Source organism: Heliangelus exortis, chromosome 18 (assembly GCF_036169615.1).
Source record: "Heliangelus exortis chromosome 18, bHelExo1.hap1, whole genome shotgun sequence".
Taxonomy (NCBI): Eukaryota; Metazoa; Chordata; class Aves; order Apodiformes; family Trochilidae; genus Heliangelus; species Heliangelus exortis.
The window spans coordinates 1,233,446-1,250,545 of record NC_092439.1 but is presented as its reverse complement, the minus strand read 5'-3'; the positions used below and the strand labels follow the sequence as shown (position 1 = coordinate 1,250,545).

The 17,100-nt window shown below is 55.4% G+C and overlaps 3 protein-coding genes and 1 long non-coding RNA gene across 5 annotated transcripts in view; 2 read left to right on the top strand and 2 right to left on the bottom strand.

Moving 5' to 3' along the window:
* MYRF (myelin regulatory factor) overlaps nt 1-7,994 on the top strand; it is a 58,503-nt gene extending 50,509 nt beyond the window's left edge. Inside the window, 11 exon segments of the mRNA XM_071761845.1 lie at nt 195-263; nt 1,895-1,980; nt 2,787-2,930; nt 2,933-2,947; nt 4,034-4,244; nt 4,246-4,328; nt 5,226-5,313; nt 6,205-6,279; nt 6,387-6,489; nt 7,589-7,663; nt 7,854-7,994. Coding sequence (XP_071617946.1) covers nt 195-263; nt 1,895-1,980; nt 2,787-2,930; nt 2,933-2,947; nt 4,034-4,244; nt 4,246-4,328; nt 5,226-5,313; nt 6,205-6,279; nt 6,387-6,489; nt 7,589-7,663; nt 7,854-7,940 — 1,036 coding nt within the window. The 3' untranslated portion in view covers nt 7,941-7,994.
* Nucleotides 7,995-8,071: 77 nt separating this feature from the next.
* LOC139804524 (uncharacterized) lies at nt 8,072-9,075 on the bottom strand. Its single transcript, XR_011729418.1, has 3 exons — nt 8,529-9,075; nt 8,382-8,402; nt 8,072-8,153 (listed from the first exon to the last, which is right to left on the bottom strand). It is a non-coding gene; the product is annotated as an uncharacterized lncRNA (long non-coding RNA).
* Nucleotides 9,076-13,973: 4,898 nt separating this feature from the next.
* On the bottom strand, nt 13,974-14,825 carry TMEM258 (transmembrane protein 258). The gene is made up of 3 exons (XM_071761918.1): nt 14,724-14,825; nt 14,511-14,620; nt 13,974-14,405 (listed from the first exon to the last, which is right to left on the bottom strand). The coding sequence occupies exons 1-3, from the start codon at nt 14,724-14,726 to the stop codon at nt 14,279-14,281; spliced, it is 240 nt and encodes a 79-aa protein (XP_071618019.1). The 5' UTR covers nt 14,727-14,825; the 3' UTR covers nt 13,974-14,278.
* FEN1 (flap structure-specific endonuclease 1) overlaps nt 14,798-17,100 on the top strand; it is a 3,603-nt gene continuing 1,300 nt past the window's right edge. Inside the window, exons 1-2 of one of the 2 annotated variants that reach the window (XM_071761917.1) lie at nt 14,798-14,816; nt 16,403-17,100. The exon at nt 16,403-17,100 is cut by the window's right edge and continues 1,300 nt beyond it. In XM_071761917.1, coding sequence (XP_071618018.1) covers nt 16,404-17,100 — 697 coding nt within the window. In that variant the 5' untranslated portion in view covers nt 14,798-14,816; nt 16,403. Of the gene's footprint in view, nt 14,817-14,874; nt 14,922-16,402 lie in introns of those variants that run through there. The other variant, XM_071761916.1, reaches the window with a different exon arrangement.

Sequence of the window (17,100 nt, the reverse complement as noted above, 5' to 3'; positions counted from 1 at the left end):
TCCTTCTTGTCACGAGGGGTCCAAAACTGACCCAGGATCTGAGATGCAGCCTCCCAGAGCCCAGCACAGGGGGGACCCATCCCTTCCCTGGTCCTGCTGGCCACACCAGAGCTGACCTTAGCCCAGGATCTCCTGGAAGGGGATCAGGAGCCTGAGATGTCCCTTGTCCCATGGCTGTGTCCCCTCTCTTGCAGCGTGGTGTCCATGTCCACGCTCTACGTGCTGAGCCTGCGTGGTGAGGAGGACCTTGTGGATATTGAGGGGTAAGCAAATCATTGCCTCTTCTTTGGCTGCTCTGGGGGTGCTCTGGGGGCCTCTTCAGCTGGACCAAAACCAGCTTCAGCCCGGGGGTGCAGTGGGGCTGGACCAGTCTGTGCTGGGCAGGAGTTTTCCCCAGCAAAGTGTCCCGAGCTTAGAGAGGGTGTTGAGGAGCCTGTGCTGGGCCTTGGTTAGCAGCACATTTGGCTCTTTCTGCAACTTTTCCACCAGATAATGAGTCTTTTTTTATCTCTCTCTCCTGTTCCTCTCCCTCCCAACCTGCTGACATCTCTCATCCAACCCATTTTCCTTCCCATTACATCTGTAACATTCCCATGCTTGACTCGTCATTCCCATTATCTCCCACATCCTCTTTCATCATCTCCTCCTCCTCCTCCTCTCCTCATCTGCTGCTCATCTCCCTTCACTGTCCTGTAGCTCTTTTGCTGTGCCCACTGCCTGTCTCTTGGCCCTCTTGAGGCACAGGGGGTCCTGGGGTCCCGGTCGCTCTTTGTCCACGGTATGTTGCTCTTCCCTTGGCCTCTGGGCAGGTCCTGAAGCCCCTCTCCTCCTCCTCCTCCTTCCCCTTTTTGTCTTCTTCCTCCTCACTTCTTCCTCCTCTTCTTCCTCCTCTTCTTCCTCCTCCTCTTCCTCCTCCTCTTCTTTTCCTCTTCCTCTTCCTCTTCCTCCTCCTCTTCCTCCTCCTCTTCCTCCTCCTCTTCCTCCTCCTCTTCCTCCTCCTCTTCCTCCTCCTCTTCCTCCTCCTCTTCCTCCTCCTCTTCCTCCTCCTCTTCCTCCTCCTCTTCCTCCTCGTCCTCCTTCTCCTCCTCCTTCTCCTCCTCTTCTCCTCCTCCTTCTCCTCCTCCTTCTCCTCCTCCTTCTCCTCCTCCTTCTCCTCCTCCTCTCCTCCTTCTTCTCCTCCTTCTTCTCCTCCTTCTTCTCCTCCTTCTTCTCCTCCTTCTTCTCCTCCTTCTTCTCCTCCTTCTTCTCCTCCTTCTCCTTCTCCTTCTCCTTCTCCTTCTCCTTCTCCTTCCTTCTCCTTCTCCTTCTCCTTCTCCTTCTCCTTCTCCTTCTCCTTCTCCTTCTCCTTCTCCTTCTCCTTCTCCTTCTCCTTCTCCTTCTCCTTCTCCTTCTTCCTTCTCCTTCTCCTTCTCCTTCTCCTTCTCCTTCTCCTTCCCCTCTTCCCCCTCTTCCCCCTCTTCCCCCTCTTCCCCCTCTTCCCCCTCTTCCCCCTCTTCCCCCTCTTCCCCCTCTTCCCCCTCTCCTCCTCTCCTCCCTCTCCTCCCTCTCCTCCCTCTCCTCCTCTCCTCCCTCTCCTCCCCTCTCCTCCCTCTCCTCCTCCTCCTCAAGAGGTTGATGTCCACCAACCAGCTGAGACTCACCCCCCCCCCCAGCCCTGGGACAGCCCCACCACCTCCTGTGACATTTCCCAGTTTTCCCACCTCTGCTCCCAGTTTTTGTGTCTCTCCTTTCCTGGATCAGTCCCTGCTCCTCCTCACCCTGACCTTCTCCACATCTCCTCCTTGTACCTGGTCCCACCACCCCTCTCACCACCACAGCTTCTCTCCACCTACAAGTGACCCCTTTGCGTCCCTCCCCAGGGCAGGATTTTTCACCCTCTTTTCCTGCATTTCAGGTCAAACCAGAACTTTGATAAAACACAAATGGTGAGATCCACAGCTGCCTCGGAGAGAGCCAGCAGCAAGAGCCCCACCAGCCATGGTAGGGTCCCCGTGGGGCAGAGGAGGTGGTGGTGATAGTGATAGTGATGGTGGTGGTGGTGATGATGGTGGTGATGATGGTGGTGATGATGGTGGTGATGATGGTGGTGATTGTGGTGGTGGTGATGGTGGTGGTGATGGTGATTGTGGTGGTGGTGATAGTGGTGAGGGTGATGATGTTGATGCTGGTGATTGTGGTGGTGGTGGTGAGGGTGGTGAGGGTGATGGTGATGATGATGGTGGTGATGGTGGTGATTGTGGTGATGGTGGTGGTGGTGGTGATGGTGGTGATTGTGGTGGTGATTGTGGTGGTGATGGTGGTGATGGTGATTGTGGTGGTGGTGATGGTGGTGGTGGTGATGGTGGTGGTGGTGATGATGGTGGTGGTGGTGATTGTGGTGATGGTGATTGTGGTGATGGTGGTGGTGATGGTGATGTTGGTGACGGTGATGTTGGTGTTGGGTGGTGCTGAAGGAGGCTTCCAGGCCCTGCTGGCACTGCTCTGCCTTCATGCTGTGAGGTTTTGGGGTTTGGGGAAGGGATTCCAGGGGCAGCTTCTCTGGGATGCCCACTCCTCAGGGCCTCGATGGATGTCAGGAACAATTTCTTCACTGGAAGAGGGGTCAAGCCTGGGAAGAGCCTGCCCCGGGGTGGTGGTGGAGTCACCAACCCTGGAGGGCTTCAAAACCTGTGTGGACGTGGGACTTCAGGGTGGGGTTTGGTGGGCTCTTGGGTTGGTGCTTGGACTCGGTGAGATCTTTCTGAGCTCTTCCTGATCCCCTGACTGACTCCTCGTGTCCCTCGCAGGCCCAGGGGACACTTCTGACTCATTCCTCAGCCTTCCTGGTCCCAGTGTCCTCGCCTGCTTCAGACCCCCGTGTTTCTCCTCCTGCTGCTCTGCTGCTCCCACCAACATCTCCTCCATCCTCCTCCCCGAGCCCGACCCCACTCATCCACCAACCAGACAGGTAAGGACCACCCCAGGCACCCAGGAGGTGCTGGGACAACACCAAAGTGTCCCTGTCCCACCACTGCATCCCATCTCTGACCCCCTCCCACCTCCTGCACCTCACAAAGAAAAAGGATGTGGCACCTTCCTGGTTCCTCCTCAAGATCTCCTCCAGCTTGGGGGAAAAAAACGGGGGGACAGCCAGGCTGGCCAAGCTCAGCTGTCCCCCTGGCATGGTTTGGTCACCCCTGGTTGTGCTGCCAGGGCTAAGTGAGGGCTGAAAGTCTCTGGAGCTGCTGGGTTTGCCAGCAAAATGAGAGAGAGGATTTGCCAGAGTCATGAGAGGTGGTGACAAAAGGAGAATTTACAGCTAGAGGAAGCAAAACCCCCCTCCCCCCCAAATTTCCCTGTGCTATCTCTGGGAATGACTTTTGCTTTTTTTTATCAAATCAGGCCATGTGGTATCATTTTGAAATGGCTGTTTCTTTCCTTCAACACAAACTCACTCAGGAGTCCCTGGCAAAGGAGCCTTGCTAAGTGATTCAGAAGTAATTCAATTGCAATCTCACAACACCAACGTCCTTACCGTGCTTCATTCTTAATTCTTAATGCTTCATTCTCCTCTCTCACCTTCTCCCTTACTACAGGATTGCCCTAGGTCACACTTATGTGCATAAAATACAGCTCTGAGTATAAAAATGAGGCCAGAGGCTGGCCCTGAGCTGGTTCCTGCCCAGGGAAATGTCCAGAACTCCCAGAGGGATGAAGTGTGGATAAATATTTCTTAGAGACTAATCTGGGGGTATTTGTACAGGGCTACAAGCAGTGTTTCCAGGATCCCTGGTTACCTGGTATTTAGAGGCTATTGCTGTGTAAATCCCATCCTACATCAGGAAAGAAAATAAGAACAGAGCTGGTGGGGGAGCCCCCAGATGCTCCCTCCAAGCCCTGACATCCTGGGATTCTGGGACAGGACAATCCCAGACCTGGTAGCTCTTGCCTTGACCCTGGTTTGGGAGGTCAGGAGTGCTTCCAGCCTCTCTCCAGACCAACTTTTTTTGTGAGGTTTGTTGTGGGTTTTTCCCCCTTTTTTTTTCTTCCACAGACCAAAGCCATCCCTCCCCCTCCTGCCGGTCACCAACATCAAAAGGCAAATCCAGGGGCATCCTCCCGGGAAAAGCCACCTCCTACCCCAAGTGGCCCAAGACACCTGAGAGGTCTCAGAGCTTCTTCAGCAGCCCCAATTCCAGCCCCTCTTCCCCCTTCACCCAGGGCAGATCCAAACACGGCTCCAGCCTGGGGCTCTCCCGCAGCTCCGCCGCCGGGGCTGAGCCGGCAGCACCGCAGCCTCCAGCAGCCCCGGGGACAGGAGCCCCACACAGAGGAGCCCAAACCCAGGGGTAGGTGGCTCCACATCTCCTCATCTGGGTCAGAACACAGGAGGTTCCACCTCAACTCGAGGAGAAACTTCTGGACTGGGAGGGAGGGAGGGAGCCCTGGTCCAGGCTGCCCGGAGAGGTGGGGGAGGCTCCATCTCTGGAGGCTTCCAACCCCCCCTGGACACCATCCTGGGTGGGTGACCCACACTGGATGACCCTTCCCTGGCAGGGGGTTGGACCCCATCACCTCTTGAGGTCCCTTCCAACCCCCCTCTGGACACCATCCTGGGTGGGTGACCCAACCTGGCAGGGGGGGATTGGATTCCATCATCTCCTGAGGTCCCTTCCAACCCCCCCTGGACACCATCCTGGGTGGGTGACCCTGCCATGACAGGGGGTTGGATTCCATCACCTCTTGAGGTCCCTTCCAACTCTTCACGTTCTGTGATTTTTTATTTTTTTCCCCTTCCTGCAGCAACCCCATGGTCCTGGGTTCTCCTCCTTCCTGCTCTTCCTGTGCCTCTCTCTCCTTGGGTTACAATCACTGAACCATTTTTAGTTGGAAAAGATCTTCAGGATCATCAAGTCCAACCCCCTGCATGGGCAGGGACCCCTCCCACAGCCCAGGGGGCTCCAAGCCCCATCCAACCTTCAGCACCTCCAGGGATGGGGCAGCCACAGCTTCTGGGGGCAACCTGGGGCTCAACAGTTTCTTCCTAAGATCCATCCCAATCTCCCCTCTTCCAGTTTAAATCCATTCCCTATTGTCCAGAACCCCTCCCCACCTTTCCTCTAGGACAATGGGGATGGTGGGAAAGGTGGTCTCAGGGCCAGAGGTCCCTTCCAGCCCTTCCCCCTCATGTTACCCCAGCCACCATCTCCTCTCTGTTCCTAAATAACTTTTTCTCCCACCCACAGGTCCAAGCCCAGTGCTGGGATCCATCCGGATCATGGAGATCAACATGGCCATCGAGTCCCCCCCCTGTGCAGCCCCCCAGGCCTGCAGGTGAGCTCTGGAACCTCCAGGGAAAGGAGCTCCTGAAGCTTTGGGTTGGTTTCTGCCATCACCCCAGAGCTGAGGTTCCCAGTTTGAGGCTCCCATCCTTGGGAATCCTTCTCCTCTCAAGTCTCAGCCCAACAGAGGCTTTGGGTCCTGTCTCACAGAATTGTTCTGGGTGGGAAAGAGCTTGGAGATCCTGGAGTCCAACCAGGACCCCAACTCTGAGCCCACCACTCCCCCTGTCCCTCAGCTCCACATCTCCAGGGATTTTCCACACCTCCAGGGATGGATGGGGATCCAACCAGCTCCCTGGGCAGCTGGGCCAGTGCTTAATGACCCTTTGAGTGAAGAACTCACTTTTTGCATCCAACCTAAACCCCCCCTGGTGCAACCTGAGCCCATTTCCCATCACTTGGTCCTTGGGAGCAGGGACCAACCCCCCCTGGCTCCAACCTCCCCAAATCCAAGCAGGACCCCAACTCTGCTGAGCCCACCACTCCCCCTGTCCCTCAGCCCCACATCTCCAGGGATTTTCCACCCCTCCAGGGATGGATGGGGATCCAACCAGCTCCCTGGGCAGCTGGGCCAGTGCTTAATGAGCCCTTGGGGGTGATTGACCTCCCCTGGGCACCCTCAGCCCATTTCCTCTTGTCCCATCACTTGCTCCTTGGGAGCAGAACCCAACCCCCCCAGCTCCAACCCCTTTCCAGGGAATTGCAGTGAGGTCTCCCCTCTGCTCCAGGCTCAGCACCCTCAGCTGCTCCTCACAACTTCTCCAGAACCTTCTCCTTGTCCTCCAGCCCCTTCCCCACCTCTCTTTCCCTTCTCTGGACTCCTCTTTGATGCCTTTTCTTACAGTGGGGGGGCTGAGGCTCAGTGTTCTCTCTGTGTCCCCAGGACTGGAAACTTCTCCTTCCGCATCCCCATCAACCAACTCACAGCAGTCAACACCAACCTGACCCTGGAGATGAAGTGAGTGGGCAGGGATCACCATTCCCTTGGTGTTCTGGTTCCCCAGCTGAGCAAGAGGCAGTGGGAGCTCCTCTTTTCCAGGCTCTCACCATGTCTTGTCCCCCCAGCTCCTCCTCCTCCGTGTCCATCTCCCTCTGTGGCCTCATCTCCAGTGATCCCTGCCAGGAAGCTGTCAGCACCGACAGCTCCACCAATGCCACAGAGACACAGGTAAGGGGGGTCCGGCTCCCAAAATCCACAACTTGTCAGCTCAGCACACCACCAGTCCTTCCAGAAGGTCTACAGCAGCCTGGGGAGGTTCCTCCTCACCCCTCTCCATCACAGACCCTGGTTGCTCCTCACCCCTCTCCATTGCTGACCTTGAAGAGGTTCCTCTCTTCATTGGTGACCCTGGGGAGGTTCCTCCTCACCCTTTTCACACTGGAGAGGTTCCTCCTCACCTCTCTCCCTCTCTGACCCTGGTTCCTCCTCACCCCTCTCCATTTCTGACCTTTGGAGAGGTTCTTCCTCACCCTTTTGACCTTGGAGAGATTCCTCCTCACCTCTCTCCATCACTGACCCTGGAGAGGTTCTTCGTCACCCTTTTGACCTTGGAGAGGTTCCTCCTCACCCCTCTCCATCTCTGACCCTGGTTTTTCCTCACCCCTCTCCATTTCTGACCTTTGGAGAGGTTCCTCCTTACCTTTTTCACGCTGGAGAGGTTCCTCCTCACCCCTCTCCATCACAGACCCTGGTTCCTCCTCACCCCTCTCCATTTCTGCCCCTGGGGAGGTTTTTCCTCACCTCTCTCCATCTCTGACCCTGGTTCCTCCTCACCCTTCTCCATCTCTGACCTTGGGGAGGTTTTTCCTCACCTCTCTCCATCACTGACCCTGGTTCCTCCTCACCCCTCTTCATCACTGACCTTTGGAGAGGTTCCTCCTTACCCTTTTCACACTGGAGAGGTTTCTCCTCACCCCTCTCCCTCTCTGACCTTGGGGAGGTTCCTCCTCACCCTTCTCCATCTCTGCCCCTGGGGAGGTTTTTCCTCACCCCTCTCCATTACTGACCTTTGGAGAGGTTCTTCCTTACCCTTTTCACACTGTAGAGGTTCCTCCTCACCTCTCTCCATCTCTGACCCTGGGGAGGTTCCTCCTCACCCCTCTCCATCTCTGACCCTGGTTCCTCCTCACCTCTCTCCATCTCTGACCCTGGGGAGGTTCCTCCTCCCCTCAGCACCCCAAGGCTCTGTGTTTCTTTGCCAGCCTGAGCTGGGAGAACATCCCCCTGCTCCCCCCTCTCCTCCCAGCTTTCCCCTTGTCTCCTGCAGGACACCTCTCACCGTTGGCCTCTCGTGCTGCTGCCTTTCCAGGAGTTCTCCTACCACTTCAGGGTCGCCCAACCTGTGAGTACAGCCCCTGCTTCCTCTGCCCTCCCCTCCAGACCTGAGCAGAAGGACAGGACCATGGCAGGTTCAGCTTCTGCTGAGAACCTCCCACAGCCCTTTCCAACCTGGCTTTTTAAATTCTGACACCTCATTCCAGCAGAATTCCCACCTTGGAGCTCCCCGTGACCTCTTTCTCCTCTCTCCCCAGGGCCAAGCCAACTGCAGCACAGCTCCCCAGCAGCTGGGCCACCTCTTCACTGATTATTATTTCCAGTTTTATTGGCTCTGTGAGTGAGTCCTGGCAGCACCAGCACGTCCTTTGCTTGGAGAGAGGAGGGGGACAGGGGGGGTGACACTTGGGAGACTCCCCCAGCCCCTCCTCTGCCCCCAGTCCCATTTCACCCCCTGGAACTGGTGTGGTTGTGGCTGGGGGGGCAGGAGCCTGAAGCAGAGGACATGGGACCTAAACCACAACCAGCCCTCTGGGATCTCCTTGGTTGGAAAAGACCTTCCCTTGGTTGGAAAAGACCTCTTGGATGGAAAAGACCTTCTCTTGGATGGAAAAGACCTTCTCTGGGATGGAAAAGACCTTTCCTTGGTTGGAAAAGACCTTTCCTTGGATGGAAAAGACCTTCTCTTGGATGGAAAAGACCTTTCCTTGGTTGGAAAAGACCTTTCCTTGGATGGAAAAGACCTTTCCTTGGATGGAAAAGACCTTTCCTTGGATGGAAAAGACCTTTCCTTGGTTGGAAAAGACCTTCTCTTGGATGGAAAAGACCTTTCCTTGGATGGAAAAGACCTTCCCTTGGTTGGAAAAGACCTTTCCTTGGATGGAAAAGACCCTTCCTTGGTTGGAAAAGACCCTTCCTTGGATGGAAAAGACCTTTCCTTGGATGGAAAAGACCTTTCCTTGGTTGGAAAAGACCTTTCCTTGGTTGGAAAAGACCTTTCCTTGGATGGAAAAGACCTTTGGGATCACTGAGTCCAACCACTGACCTCACCACCATTCCCACCATCCTCTCCTCCTCTCCCGGGCACGCTCGTGTCCTCCGGAGCTTCTCCCACCCTTTCCAACACTGGATTTTAGAAGCAGGACACTGGACTTGGGACACAGCCCAGAGTGGGGATGGGAAGCTCCATCCTGCCCTGGCCCAGTGCTCCCAGTTTCTCTTCATCACAACACTGGAATTGCTCAACACTGGAGACCCTTTCCAAGAGGGAAAAGAAACCAAACCCCTTGGGATCGGGGCTGGACAGGAAGGTTGTGCCTGGATGGACTGGAAGTCCAACACTGGAGTTGCTGTTCCTTCTGCTTGGCCCAGGGCCCCCCCAGGAGAGAGCCCAGGACCTGTTCTTCTGGGGACAAGAGGAGAAGGTTCAGCTGCCCCATGAGCCCCCTCTGGCCCCTCCTCACTCTGCTCCTTAACTTTCACCTTTCCAGGGCTGGAGGGATGGAGGGATGGAGGGATGGAAGGACAGAGGGATGGACTCCAGAACCCCACTAAAGCTGCTGCTGCTGAGGCTGTGCCCAGGCCAGACCACACGTGGGGACACTTGGATCTCAACCTGGGGAAGCAAAACACCCCTGAGACCCCCTGAAGCCCCCCTGAAGCACCAGGGGACCCCTTCTCTTGTTTCCTTTTGGTTTCATTGGGCAGCAGCAGCACTCCTGGAGCTGCCTGCTCAGCTCCCAAGTGCCTTTTGGGGCAGATGTGCAGAAGAGAAGCCCCTGGGGAAGCCCTGCAGAGCGAGGCTGAGACACTGGGGACACCTGGGGGGGCTTTGCTGCAGCCCTTGGGTTTCTGCTCCTCTCCCAGGCTGGGGTGGGGGACACCCAGCAGTGACCCAAAGTGGGGTCCTTGCCCAGCACTGTTGGCAGGAAGCTGTTGTGTCGGGTGTATTTTGGGTGGTTTTTACTGTTACAAGTTCTTAACTTGCTAAACTACTGAGTTTCTTCTTTTCAAGGTGTATAAAAAAACAAAACAAAAAAAAAAAAACCAAAAAAAAAATGGGAGTCCCCATTCTGTCCCTCTGGAGCTCCCTGCACCTCACCTTGGAGCCACCAGAGGGTCACTAAAACTCTGCTGGAGCCCTTGGACTGAGTGCCCCCAGCCTCTTCCTCCTCCAGCACCTCTTGCTTAAAAAAAAAACAACAAAAAAACCCAAAAAAAGGTGACAGCAGTGTCCCCTGAGCCACCACCAGCTCCTTGTGGCCAAGATGGGGTCCTCTAAGGAAAGAGCAGCTGGGGCTGCTCTGGAGAAACAAACTGCAAAGAGATTATTTTTTTTTTTATTTTTTTTTTTTTTAGAGAGAGAGAAAATTGTTCCTGGGCACATCTGGTGGGACCCAACCCAACCTTTTTCCCCCTCTCTGGGCAGCAGTGGCAGCTGCAGAGCATCTCAGCACCTCCTGACCTGCCTGACCCTCACCTGAGCTTTTCCCCAGGAGCTTTTCCTCCAGTTCCAGACTTGGGGGCTCCAGGGCTGAAGGATTTTTGCTCTTCAGGGAGGTTCCCAGGGCAGCAAACGCTTCATTGAATCTCTTCCCACTTTGGGGAAACTTCTCAGAAGTTTGGGCAGGCAGAGAGCAGCTGGGACAGGGCCAGGCAGGAGGGAAGCCAGGGGACAACCCTAAAAAAAAAAACCCAAAAGGCTTAGGGGTCTCCATCAGCTCCAGGCTCCTCAGGATTCCCCATTTCTGCCCTAAAATGGGGAGGAAAACCCCAAAGGAGCTCTGGGGAAGCCTCCATCAGCTCCAGGATTCCCCATTTCTGTCCCAAAGTGGGGAGAAAACCCCCAAAGAAGCTTTGGGGAAGTCTCCATCAGCTCCAGGATTCCCCATTTCTGCCCCAAAGTGGGGAGAAAACCCCCAAAGGAGCTCTGGGGAAGTCTCCATCAGCTCCAGGATTCCCCATTTCTGCCCTAAAGTGGGGAGGAAAACCCCAAAGGAGCTCTGGGGAGGTCTCCATCAGCTCCAGACTCCTTAGGATTCCCCATTTCTGCCCAAAGTGGGGAGGAAAAACCCAAAGGAGCTCTGGGGAAGCCTCCATCAGCTCCAGGCTCCTCAGGATTCCCCATTTCTGCCCCAAAGTGGGGAGGAAAAACCCAAAGGAGCTCTGGGGAGGTCTCCATCAGCTCCAGACTCCTTAGGATTCCCCATTTCTGCCCAAAGTGGGGGAGAAAACCCCCAAAGGAGCTCTGGGGAAGCCTCCATCAGCTCCAGGCTCCTTAGGATTCCCCATTTCTGCCCTAAAGTGGGGAGAAAACCCCCAAGGGAGCTCTGGGGAAGTCTCCATCAGCTCCAGGATTCCCCATTTCTGCCCCAAAGTGGGGAGGAAAACCCCAAAGGAGCTCTGGGGAAGTCTCCATCAGCTCCAGGCTCCTCAGGATTCCCCATTTCTGCCCCAAAGTTGGGAGGAAAACCCCCAAAGGAGCTCTGGGGAAGCCTCCATCAGCTCCAGGCTCCCCAGGATTCCCCATTTCTGCCCCAAAGTGGGGAGAAAAACCCCAGGGGAGCTCTGGGGAAGTCTCCATCAGCTCCAGGATTCCCCATTTCTGCCCCAAAGTGGGGAGAAAACCCCCAAAGGAGCTCTGGGGAAGTCTCCATCAGCTCCAGGCTCCCCAGGATTCCCCATTTCTGCCCCAAAGTGGGGAGAAAACCCCCAAAGGAGCTCTGGGGAAGTCTCCATCAGCTCCAGGCTCCTTAGGATTCCCCATTTCTGCCCCAAAGTTGGGAGAAAAACCCCAAAGGAGCTCTGGGGAAGCCTCCATCAGCTCCAGGATTCCCCATTTCTGCCCCAAAGTGGGGAGGAAAAACCCCAAAGGAGCTCTGGGGAAGTCTCCATCAGCTCCAGGCTCCTTAGGATTCCCCATTTCTGCCCTAAAGTGGGGAAAAAAACCCCAAAGGAGCTCTGGGGAGGTCTCCATCAGCTCCAGGCTCCTTAGGATTCCCAATTTCTGCCCCAAAGTGGGGAGAAAAACCCCAAGGGAGCTCTGGGGAAGCCTCCATTAGCTCCAGGATTCCCCATTTCTGCCCCAAAGTGGGGAGAAAACCCCCAAGGGAGCTCTCTGGGAGGAGCCTCTTCCCTCAGCTGCCCCCAAAATTTTATTTTTCTTTGGTTTTCACCCAAGAAGTTGCTTCCTTGGCAGCTTCTCTTGGCAATCAGTGGCCCAAGGCTGGCAAGCCCCCACTCCCCAGCCCTGGTTTTCCTCCTGGGGACAAAGCTGAGCCCCAGGAGAGGTGACAGAAGGGGGTGAGGACAGCTCTGCCCCCCTCAAATCCCCCAAATCCCACCCCACCTGGAGGGGAGGAATCAAATCAGTCCCCAGAAACCACCCAGTGGTGGCCCAGGAGGAGGTTGGGTGGAAGATGTCACCGTAAGGAAGAAGCCTGGGGGGGTGGGAAGAGCTTTAGTGGCTTTTTTTAATTTTTTTTTTAATTTTTTTTGGGGGGGGCAGCAGCAGAACTGGGAGGAGGCCACATCCCAAGTCCAAACTTCCCCCCCTGAGAACCATCCTGGGGGGCAAAAAGAGGAGAGAGGGGGTGGGAGGTTGGGTCAGCTTTTTGTGACTCTGTTTTTCGAGGGTCTCACCAGGTAAGAGCTCAAAAAAAAAACCCCAAAAAACCCAAAAAAAGGTGGTGTAAGAGCCTGAGGAAATGGCTTTTAGCATAGAAACACCCCCAAAAAGAATAAAAATAAAAAATAATAATAAGATGTGGTTCCCCATCCCTAATCAGGACACAATCAGACCTTGCATGAGACAGAGGGAGCTGAGGGCTGCAGCCTGGGGAGGAGGGAAAGAAAGTTAAAAAAAAAAAAAAACAAAAAATACATAGAAATCCCTCTTTTTTTTTTTTATTTATCCCCTGCTGGCAGTGAGCTGCTGCACCTCTGGAGAGCTCTGGGCAGGAAGGAAACCCAAGCTGGCCACAGTTGGGAGTTTGTTTCAAAAGCAAATTCATACACACACAGAGGAAAAAAAAAAAACAAAACAAAAAAAAAAAAAAAAACCCAACATTCCTACTGTTAAAAGAGTTTAAAGTGTAAATAGAGATTGTGCTGCAGGAGTTAAGGAGAAAAAGAAAAGAAAAAAAAAATAAAGCACTAATTTGTTTGGTTGTTAAGTGTTGCTGTCACAGCTTTAATCACTCTTGCCAGGATGTAGTTTGCCTTCTTAGCAGGTTTTCTGGCTCTCAGTTGTTGTTTTGGGGGAGATTTCCCTCTTTTCTTGCTGATTTCTATTTATATTTTGCAGAATTTGACTGCCCGGGGGGGTCTCTGGATTCCCCCCCCTCACTTTTTTGTTGTTGGTTTGGTTTTTGTTTTTTTTTTTTTGGCTTATTTAGACTTTTCTGCTGGAGGGAATTACACCCCTCCCAATAAAGACATAAAATACTGCTTTGTATCCAAGGATGCTTCCTGCTGCTTCCCTGGGAATGTTCACTCTGCCTGCTCTAAAATCCTCTGCCCAAAAGCTCCCCCAGTCCCAGGGTGAGTTTTGGGGCAGAAAAAGAGAAATTCAGGGGTTTGGGGGGAGTCTAGAGAAAGGCAAAGGGTCTGGAGAAGAAGGAAAAGGCCTGGAGAACTTTTAAGGAGCTCCTGGGGGTGTTGAGCCTGGAGCAGAGGAGGCTGAGGGGAAAACTTCTGGCTCTGCAATTCCCAAAAAAAAGGTTGGAGCAAGGAAGGTTGGACTGGATCATCCCCAAGGTCTTTTCCAACCCCAAAAATTCCCTGGGGAAAGCTGAGAGGTCAGGGCCAGAGGCAGCTGAGAGCACCCAGAGAGGAAAAGCTTCCTTCCCAGAGAGGGATTAGGGGGCTTCAAACCTGTAACTCACCTATTTTAATTTTTTTTAATTATTTTTTTTAATCAAACTGGTGTCAAAGCTGAGCTAGAGATTCAAAGCTGCCTTAAAAACTCAGTTAAAAACCCTGAATAAACTCCCCTGAGCAGAGAGGCCTTACCTGACAGGCAAACCCAGCTCCAAGCTGGTTCTACCCCTGAAACTCCCCCAAAAATCCCTCCCCAAGCCCCATTTTCCCCCCTAACTCAACTTTTGGCACCCACCAGACAATCCCTGTCCTCTTGAGAGCCCCCCAAGGGTGTCCCCCAAGAGCAGGACCAGCTCCTTCCAGCAGCTCCATCCCCAACCCCAGGGAATCAAGCTGGGAATTCCCAGCCCTGGGAATGGATCCTAAACCTGGGGCTGATCCCAAGGGAAGGGGATCTCGTGGTCTGGAAGAGCCAGGTGAGAAATAATAATAATAATAATAATAATAATAATAATAATAATAATAATAATAATAATAATAATAATAAAGGCTGAGGAGCCAGGTGGGGGATGGAGTTTTTTTTATTCAGCTGGGGCTTTGTCTCTGGGTGGGGGGAGCAGTCCATGGGTGTTGTTAAAAGTATAAAAGAAATAGAAAAAAGAACCCCTGGGGAGCTGGAACCGAAGGGGAGGTGACAAAAGAGCCCCCAGGGTGGCACTGGGGAAGCCACAGAGCCACCCCCAGAGCTTTACCCTGGAGTGGGGAGGATCCCCAGCACTTTGCAGCCGAATCCAAGCCGGAATTCCCTGGAAATTCGGTGTCCAGCAGGAGTGGGAGCAGCTCCGGGAGGTCCCGGTTCTCCTCAGACGTAAATCCCGACCCACAGGAGGAGGAAAAGGACTCCGAAACCCATGAAGAGCGAAGCCACCAAGGAGATCAGCAGCTCCTTGTAGATGTCCCGGGTGTATTTGGTAGATGTCACCTCATAACTGCGGCCCGGGGGGGGGGGGGTTAAGGACAGAACGGGTGTGGAGAAAGAAAAAACAAAACAACACACACACACACACAAACACTCATCCTTCCCCCGGGGATACACGAAGAACCAGGCGGTGAAGAACATGCCGATGGCGAGCAGCACCACGGTGAGGTGAGGGAAGACGGCGGGGTTCACCGGGCTCGTGTATCTGCTCATGGCCTCCAGCTCCTGAGGGCACAGGGAGAGACTGAGCGCCGGCACCCACCCCCCAGATCCCCATCCTGGCTCCCGATCCCGGCTCCGGTCCCTCCGTAGCGGTCCCGGCCCTCACCATTTCCGCGGCGCTCGGACACGTCAGCTCCGCACCCGTCGCTTACCGGAAGTGGAAATGGGAGGGGAGGGAGGAGGTGTCGGGGGGTGACGGGTAGGTGGGCGTGGCTTCCGCGGAAGCCGCTTTCCTATTGGCTGCGGCCGCTCCCGGCGGGCAGTGCGGCGGCGCGCGGGTCAGGCGGCGGGAGCGAACGGACGAGTAATGGGGGGGAATGGGGGGTGGGGGGGTGAGGGAAAATGGGGGAAAATGGGGGGAAATGGGGGAAATGGGGGAATGGGGGCTGAGGGGAGAATGGGGGGAATGGGGGCTGAGAGGGAATGAGGGGAATGGGGGGGATGGGGGGAATGGGGGCTGAGAGGGGATGGGGGGAAAATGGGGGAGAATGGGGGAAAATGGGGGGAATGGGGGAAAATGGGGGGAATGGGGGCTGAGGGGGGAATGGGGGGAATGGGGGGAATGGGGGCTGAGAGGGAATGAGGGGAATGGGGGGGATGGGGGGAATGGGGGCTGAGAGGGGATGGGGGGAAAATGGGGGAGAATGGGGGAAAATGGGGGGAATGGGGGAAAATGGGGGGAATGGGGGCTGAGGGGGGAATGGGGGGAATGGAGGGAATGGGGGCTGAGAGGGGATGGGGGGAAAATGGGGGAGAATGGGGGGAAAATGGGGGAGAATGGGGGGAAAATGGGGGAGAATGGGAATGGAGAGGGGGGAATGGAGAGAATGGGGGGAATGGGGGCTGAGGGGAGAATGGGGGAAAAATGGGGGGGGGATGGGAGGAAAATGGAATGGAGGGAATGGGAGAGAATGGGAGGAATGGAGAGAATGGGGGGAATTGAGGGGGGAATGGGGGGGATGAGAAGGGGAATGAGGGGGGAATGGGAGAGAATGAGAGGGGAATGGGGGCTGAGGGGGGAATGGGGGAGAATAGGGAAGGAATGGGGAGAGAATGGGGGGGAATGGGGGCTGAGGGGAGAGAATGTGGGGGATGAGGAAAAATGGGGGGGATGAGAGGGGAAATGAGGGGAAAATAAGAGAGGGAATGGGGGCTGAGGGGAGAATGGGGGGGATGGGGAGAAAATGGGGGGGAATGAGGGAGAATGGGGAGAGTATGGGGGTAATGGGGAGAATGAAGGGGGGAATGGGGGCTGAGGGGATAAAGAGGGGGATGAGAGGGGGAATGGGGAGAGAATGGGAATGGAGTGGTGGAAGTTGGGAAGAGAGCAGTGGAGGTTGGGAATGGAGTCAGGGAAGGTTGGGAATGGTGTGGGTGAGGTTGGGAACAGAGTTGGGGAAGGTTGGGAACAGAGCTGGGGAAGGTTGGGAACAGAGTTGGGGAAGGTTGGGAACAGAGCTGGGGAAGGTTGGGAACAGAGTTGGGGAAGGTTGGGAACAGAGTTGGGGAAGGTTGGGAACAGAGCTGGGGAAGGTTGGGAACAGAGTTGGGGAAGGTTGGGGATGGTGTGGGTAAGGTTGGGAACAGAGTTGGGTAAGGTTGGGAACAGAGTTGGGGATGGGTTGGAGGTGGTTGGGAGCGGAGCAGCCGCCGCCGCTTTGTTCCCTCGGCGATGGGACCTGCTGCCCCGTTCCCCCTTGTCGTGGCAGGAGGTCGATCCCAACCCCCATTCTTTTGTTTTTTTTTTCTCTTTCTCTCTTCCCCCCCCCCACCCCCCCCCTCCAGGATGGGAATCCACGGGCTGGCCAAGCTGATCGCTGAGGTGGCCCCCGGGGCCATCAAGGAGAACGACATCAAGTCCTACTTCGGGCGCAAGGTGGCCATCGACGCCTCCATGAGCATCTACCAGTTCCTCATCGCTGTCAGGCAGGGGGCTGAGGTCCTGCACAACGAGGAAGGGGAGACCACCAGCCACCTGATGGGGATGTTCTACAGGACCATCCGCATGGTGGAGAGCGGCATCAAACCCGTGTACGTCTTCGACGGGAAACCCCCCCAGCTGAAGGAGGGGGAGCTGGCCAAGAGGACCGAGCGGAGGGCGGAGGCGGAGAAGCAGCTGCAGGAAGCTCAGGAGGCCGGGGAGGAGAGAGACGTGGAGAAGTACAGCAAGAGGTTGGTGAAAGTCACCAAGCAGCACACCGAGGAGTGCAAGAAGCTGCTGAGGTTGATGGGCATCCCCTACGTGGAGGCCCCGGGGGAGGCCGAAGCCAGCTGTGCCGCCCTGGTGAAAGCCGGCAAGGTCTACGCCGCCGCCACGGAGGACATGGATTGCTTGACCTTTGGGAGCCCCGTCCTCATGAGGCACCTGACGGCCAGCGAGACCAAGAAACTTCCCATCCAGGAGTTCCACCTCAACAGGATCCTGCAGGACCTGGAGCTCACCTGGGAGCAGTTTGTGGACCTCTGCATCCTCCTGGGCTGCG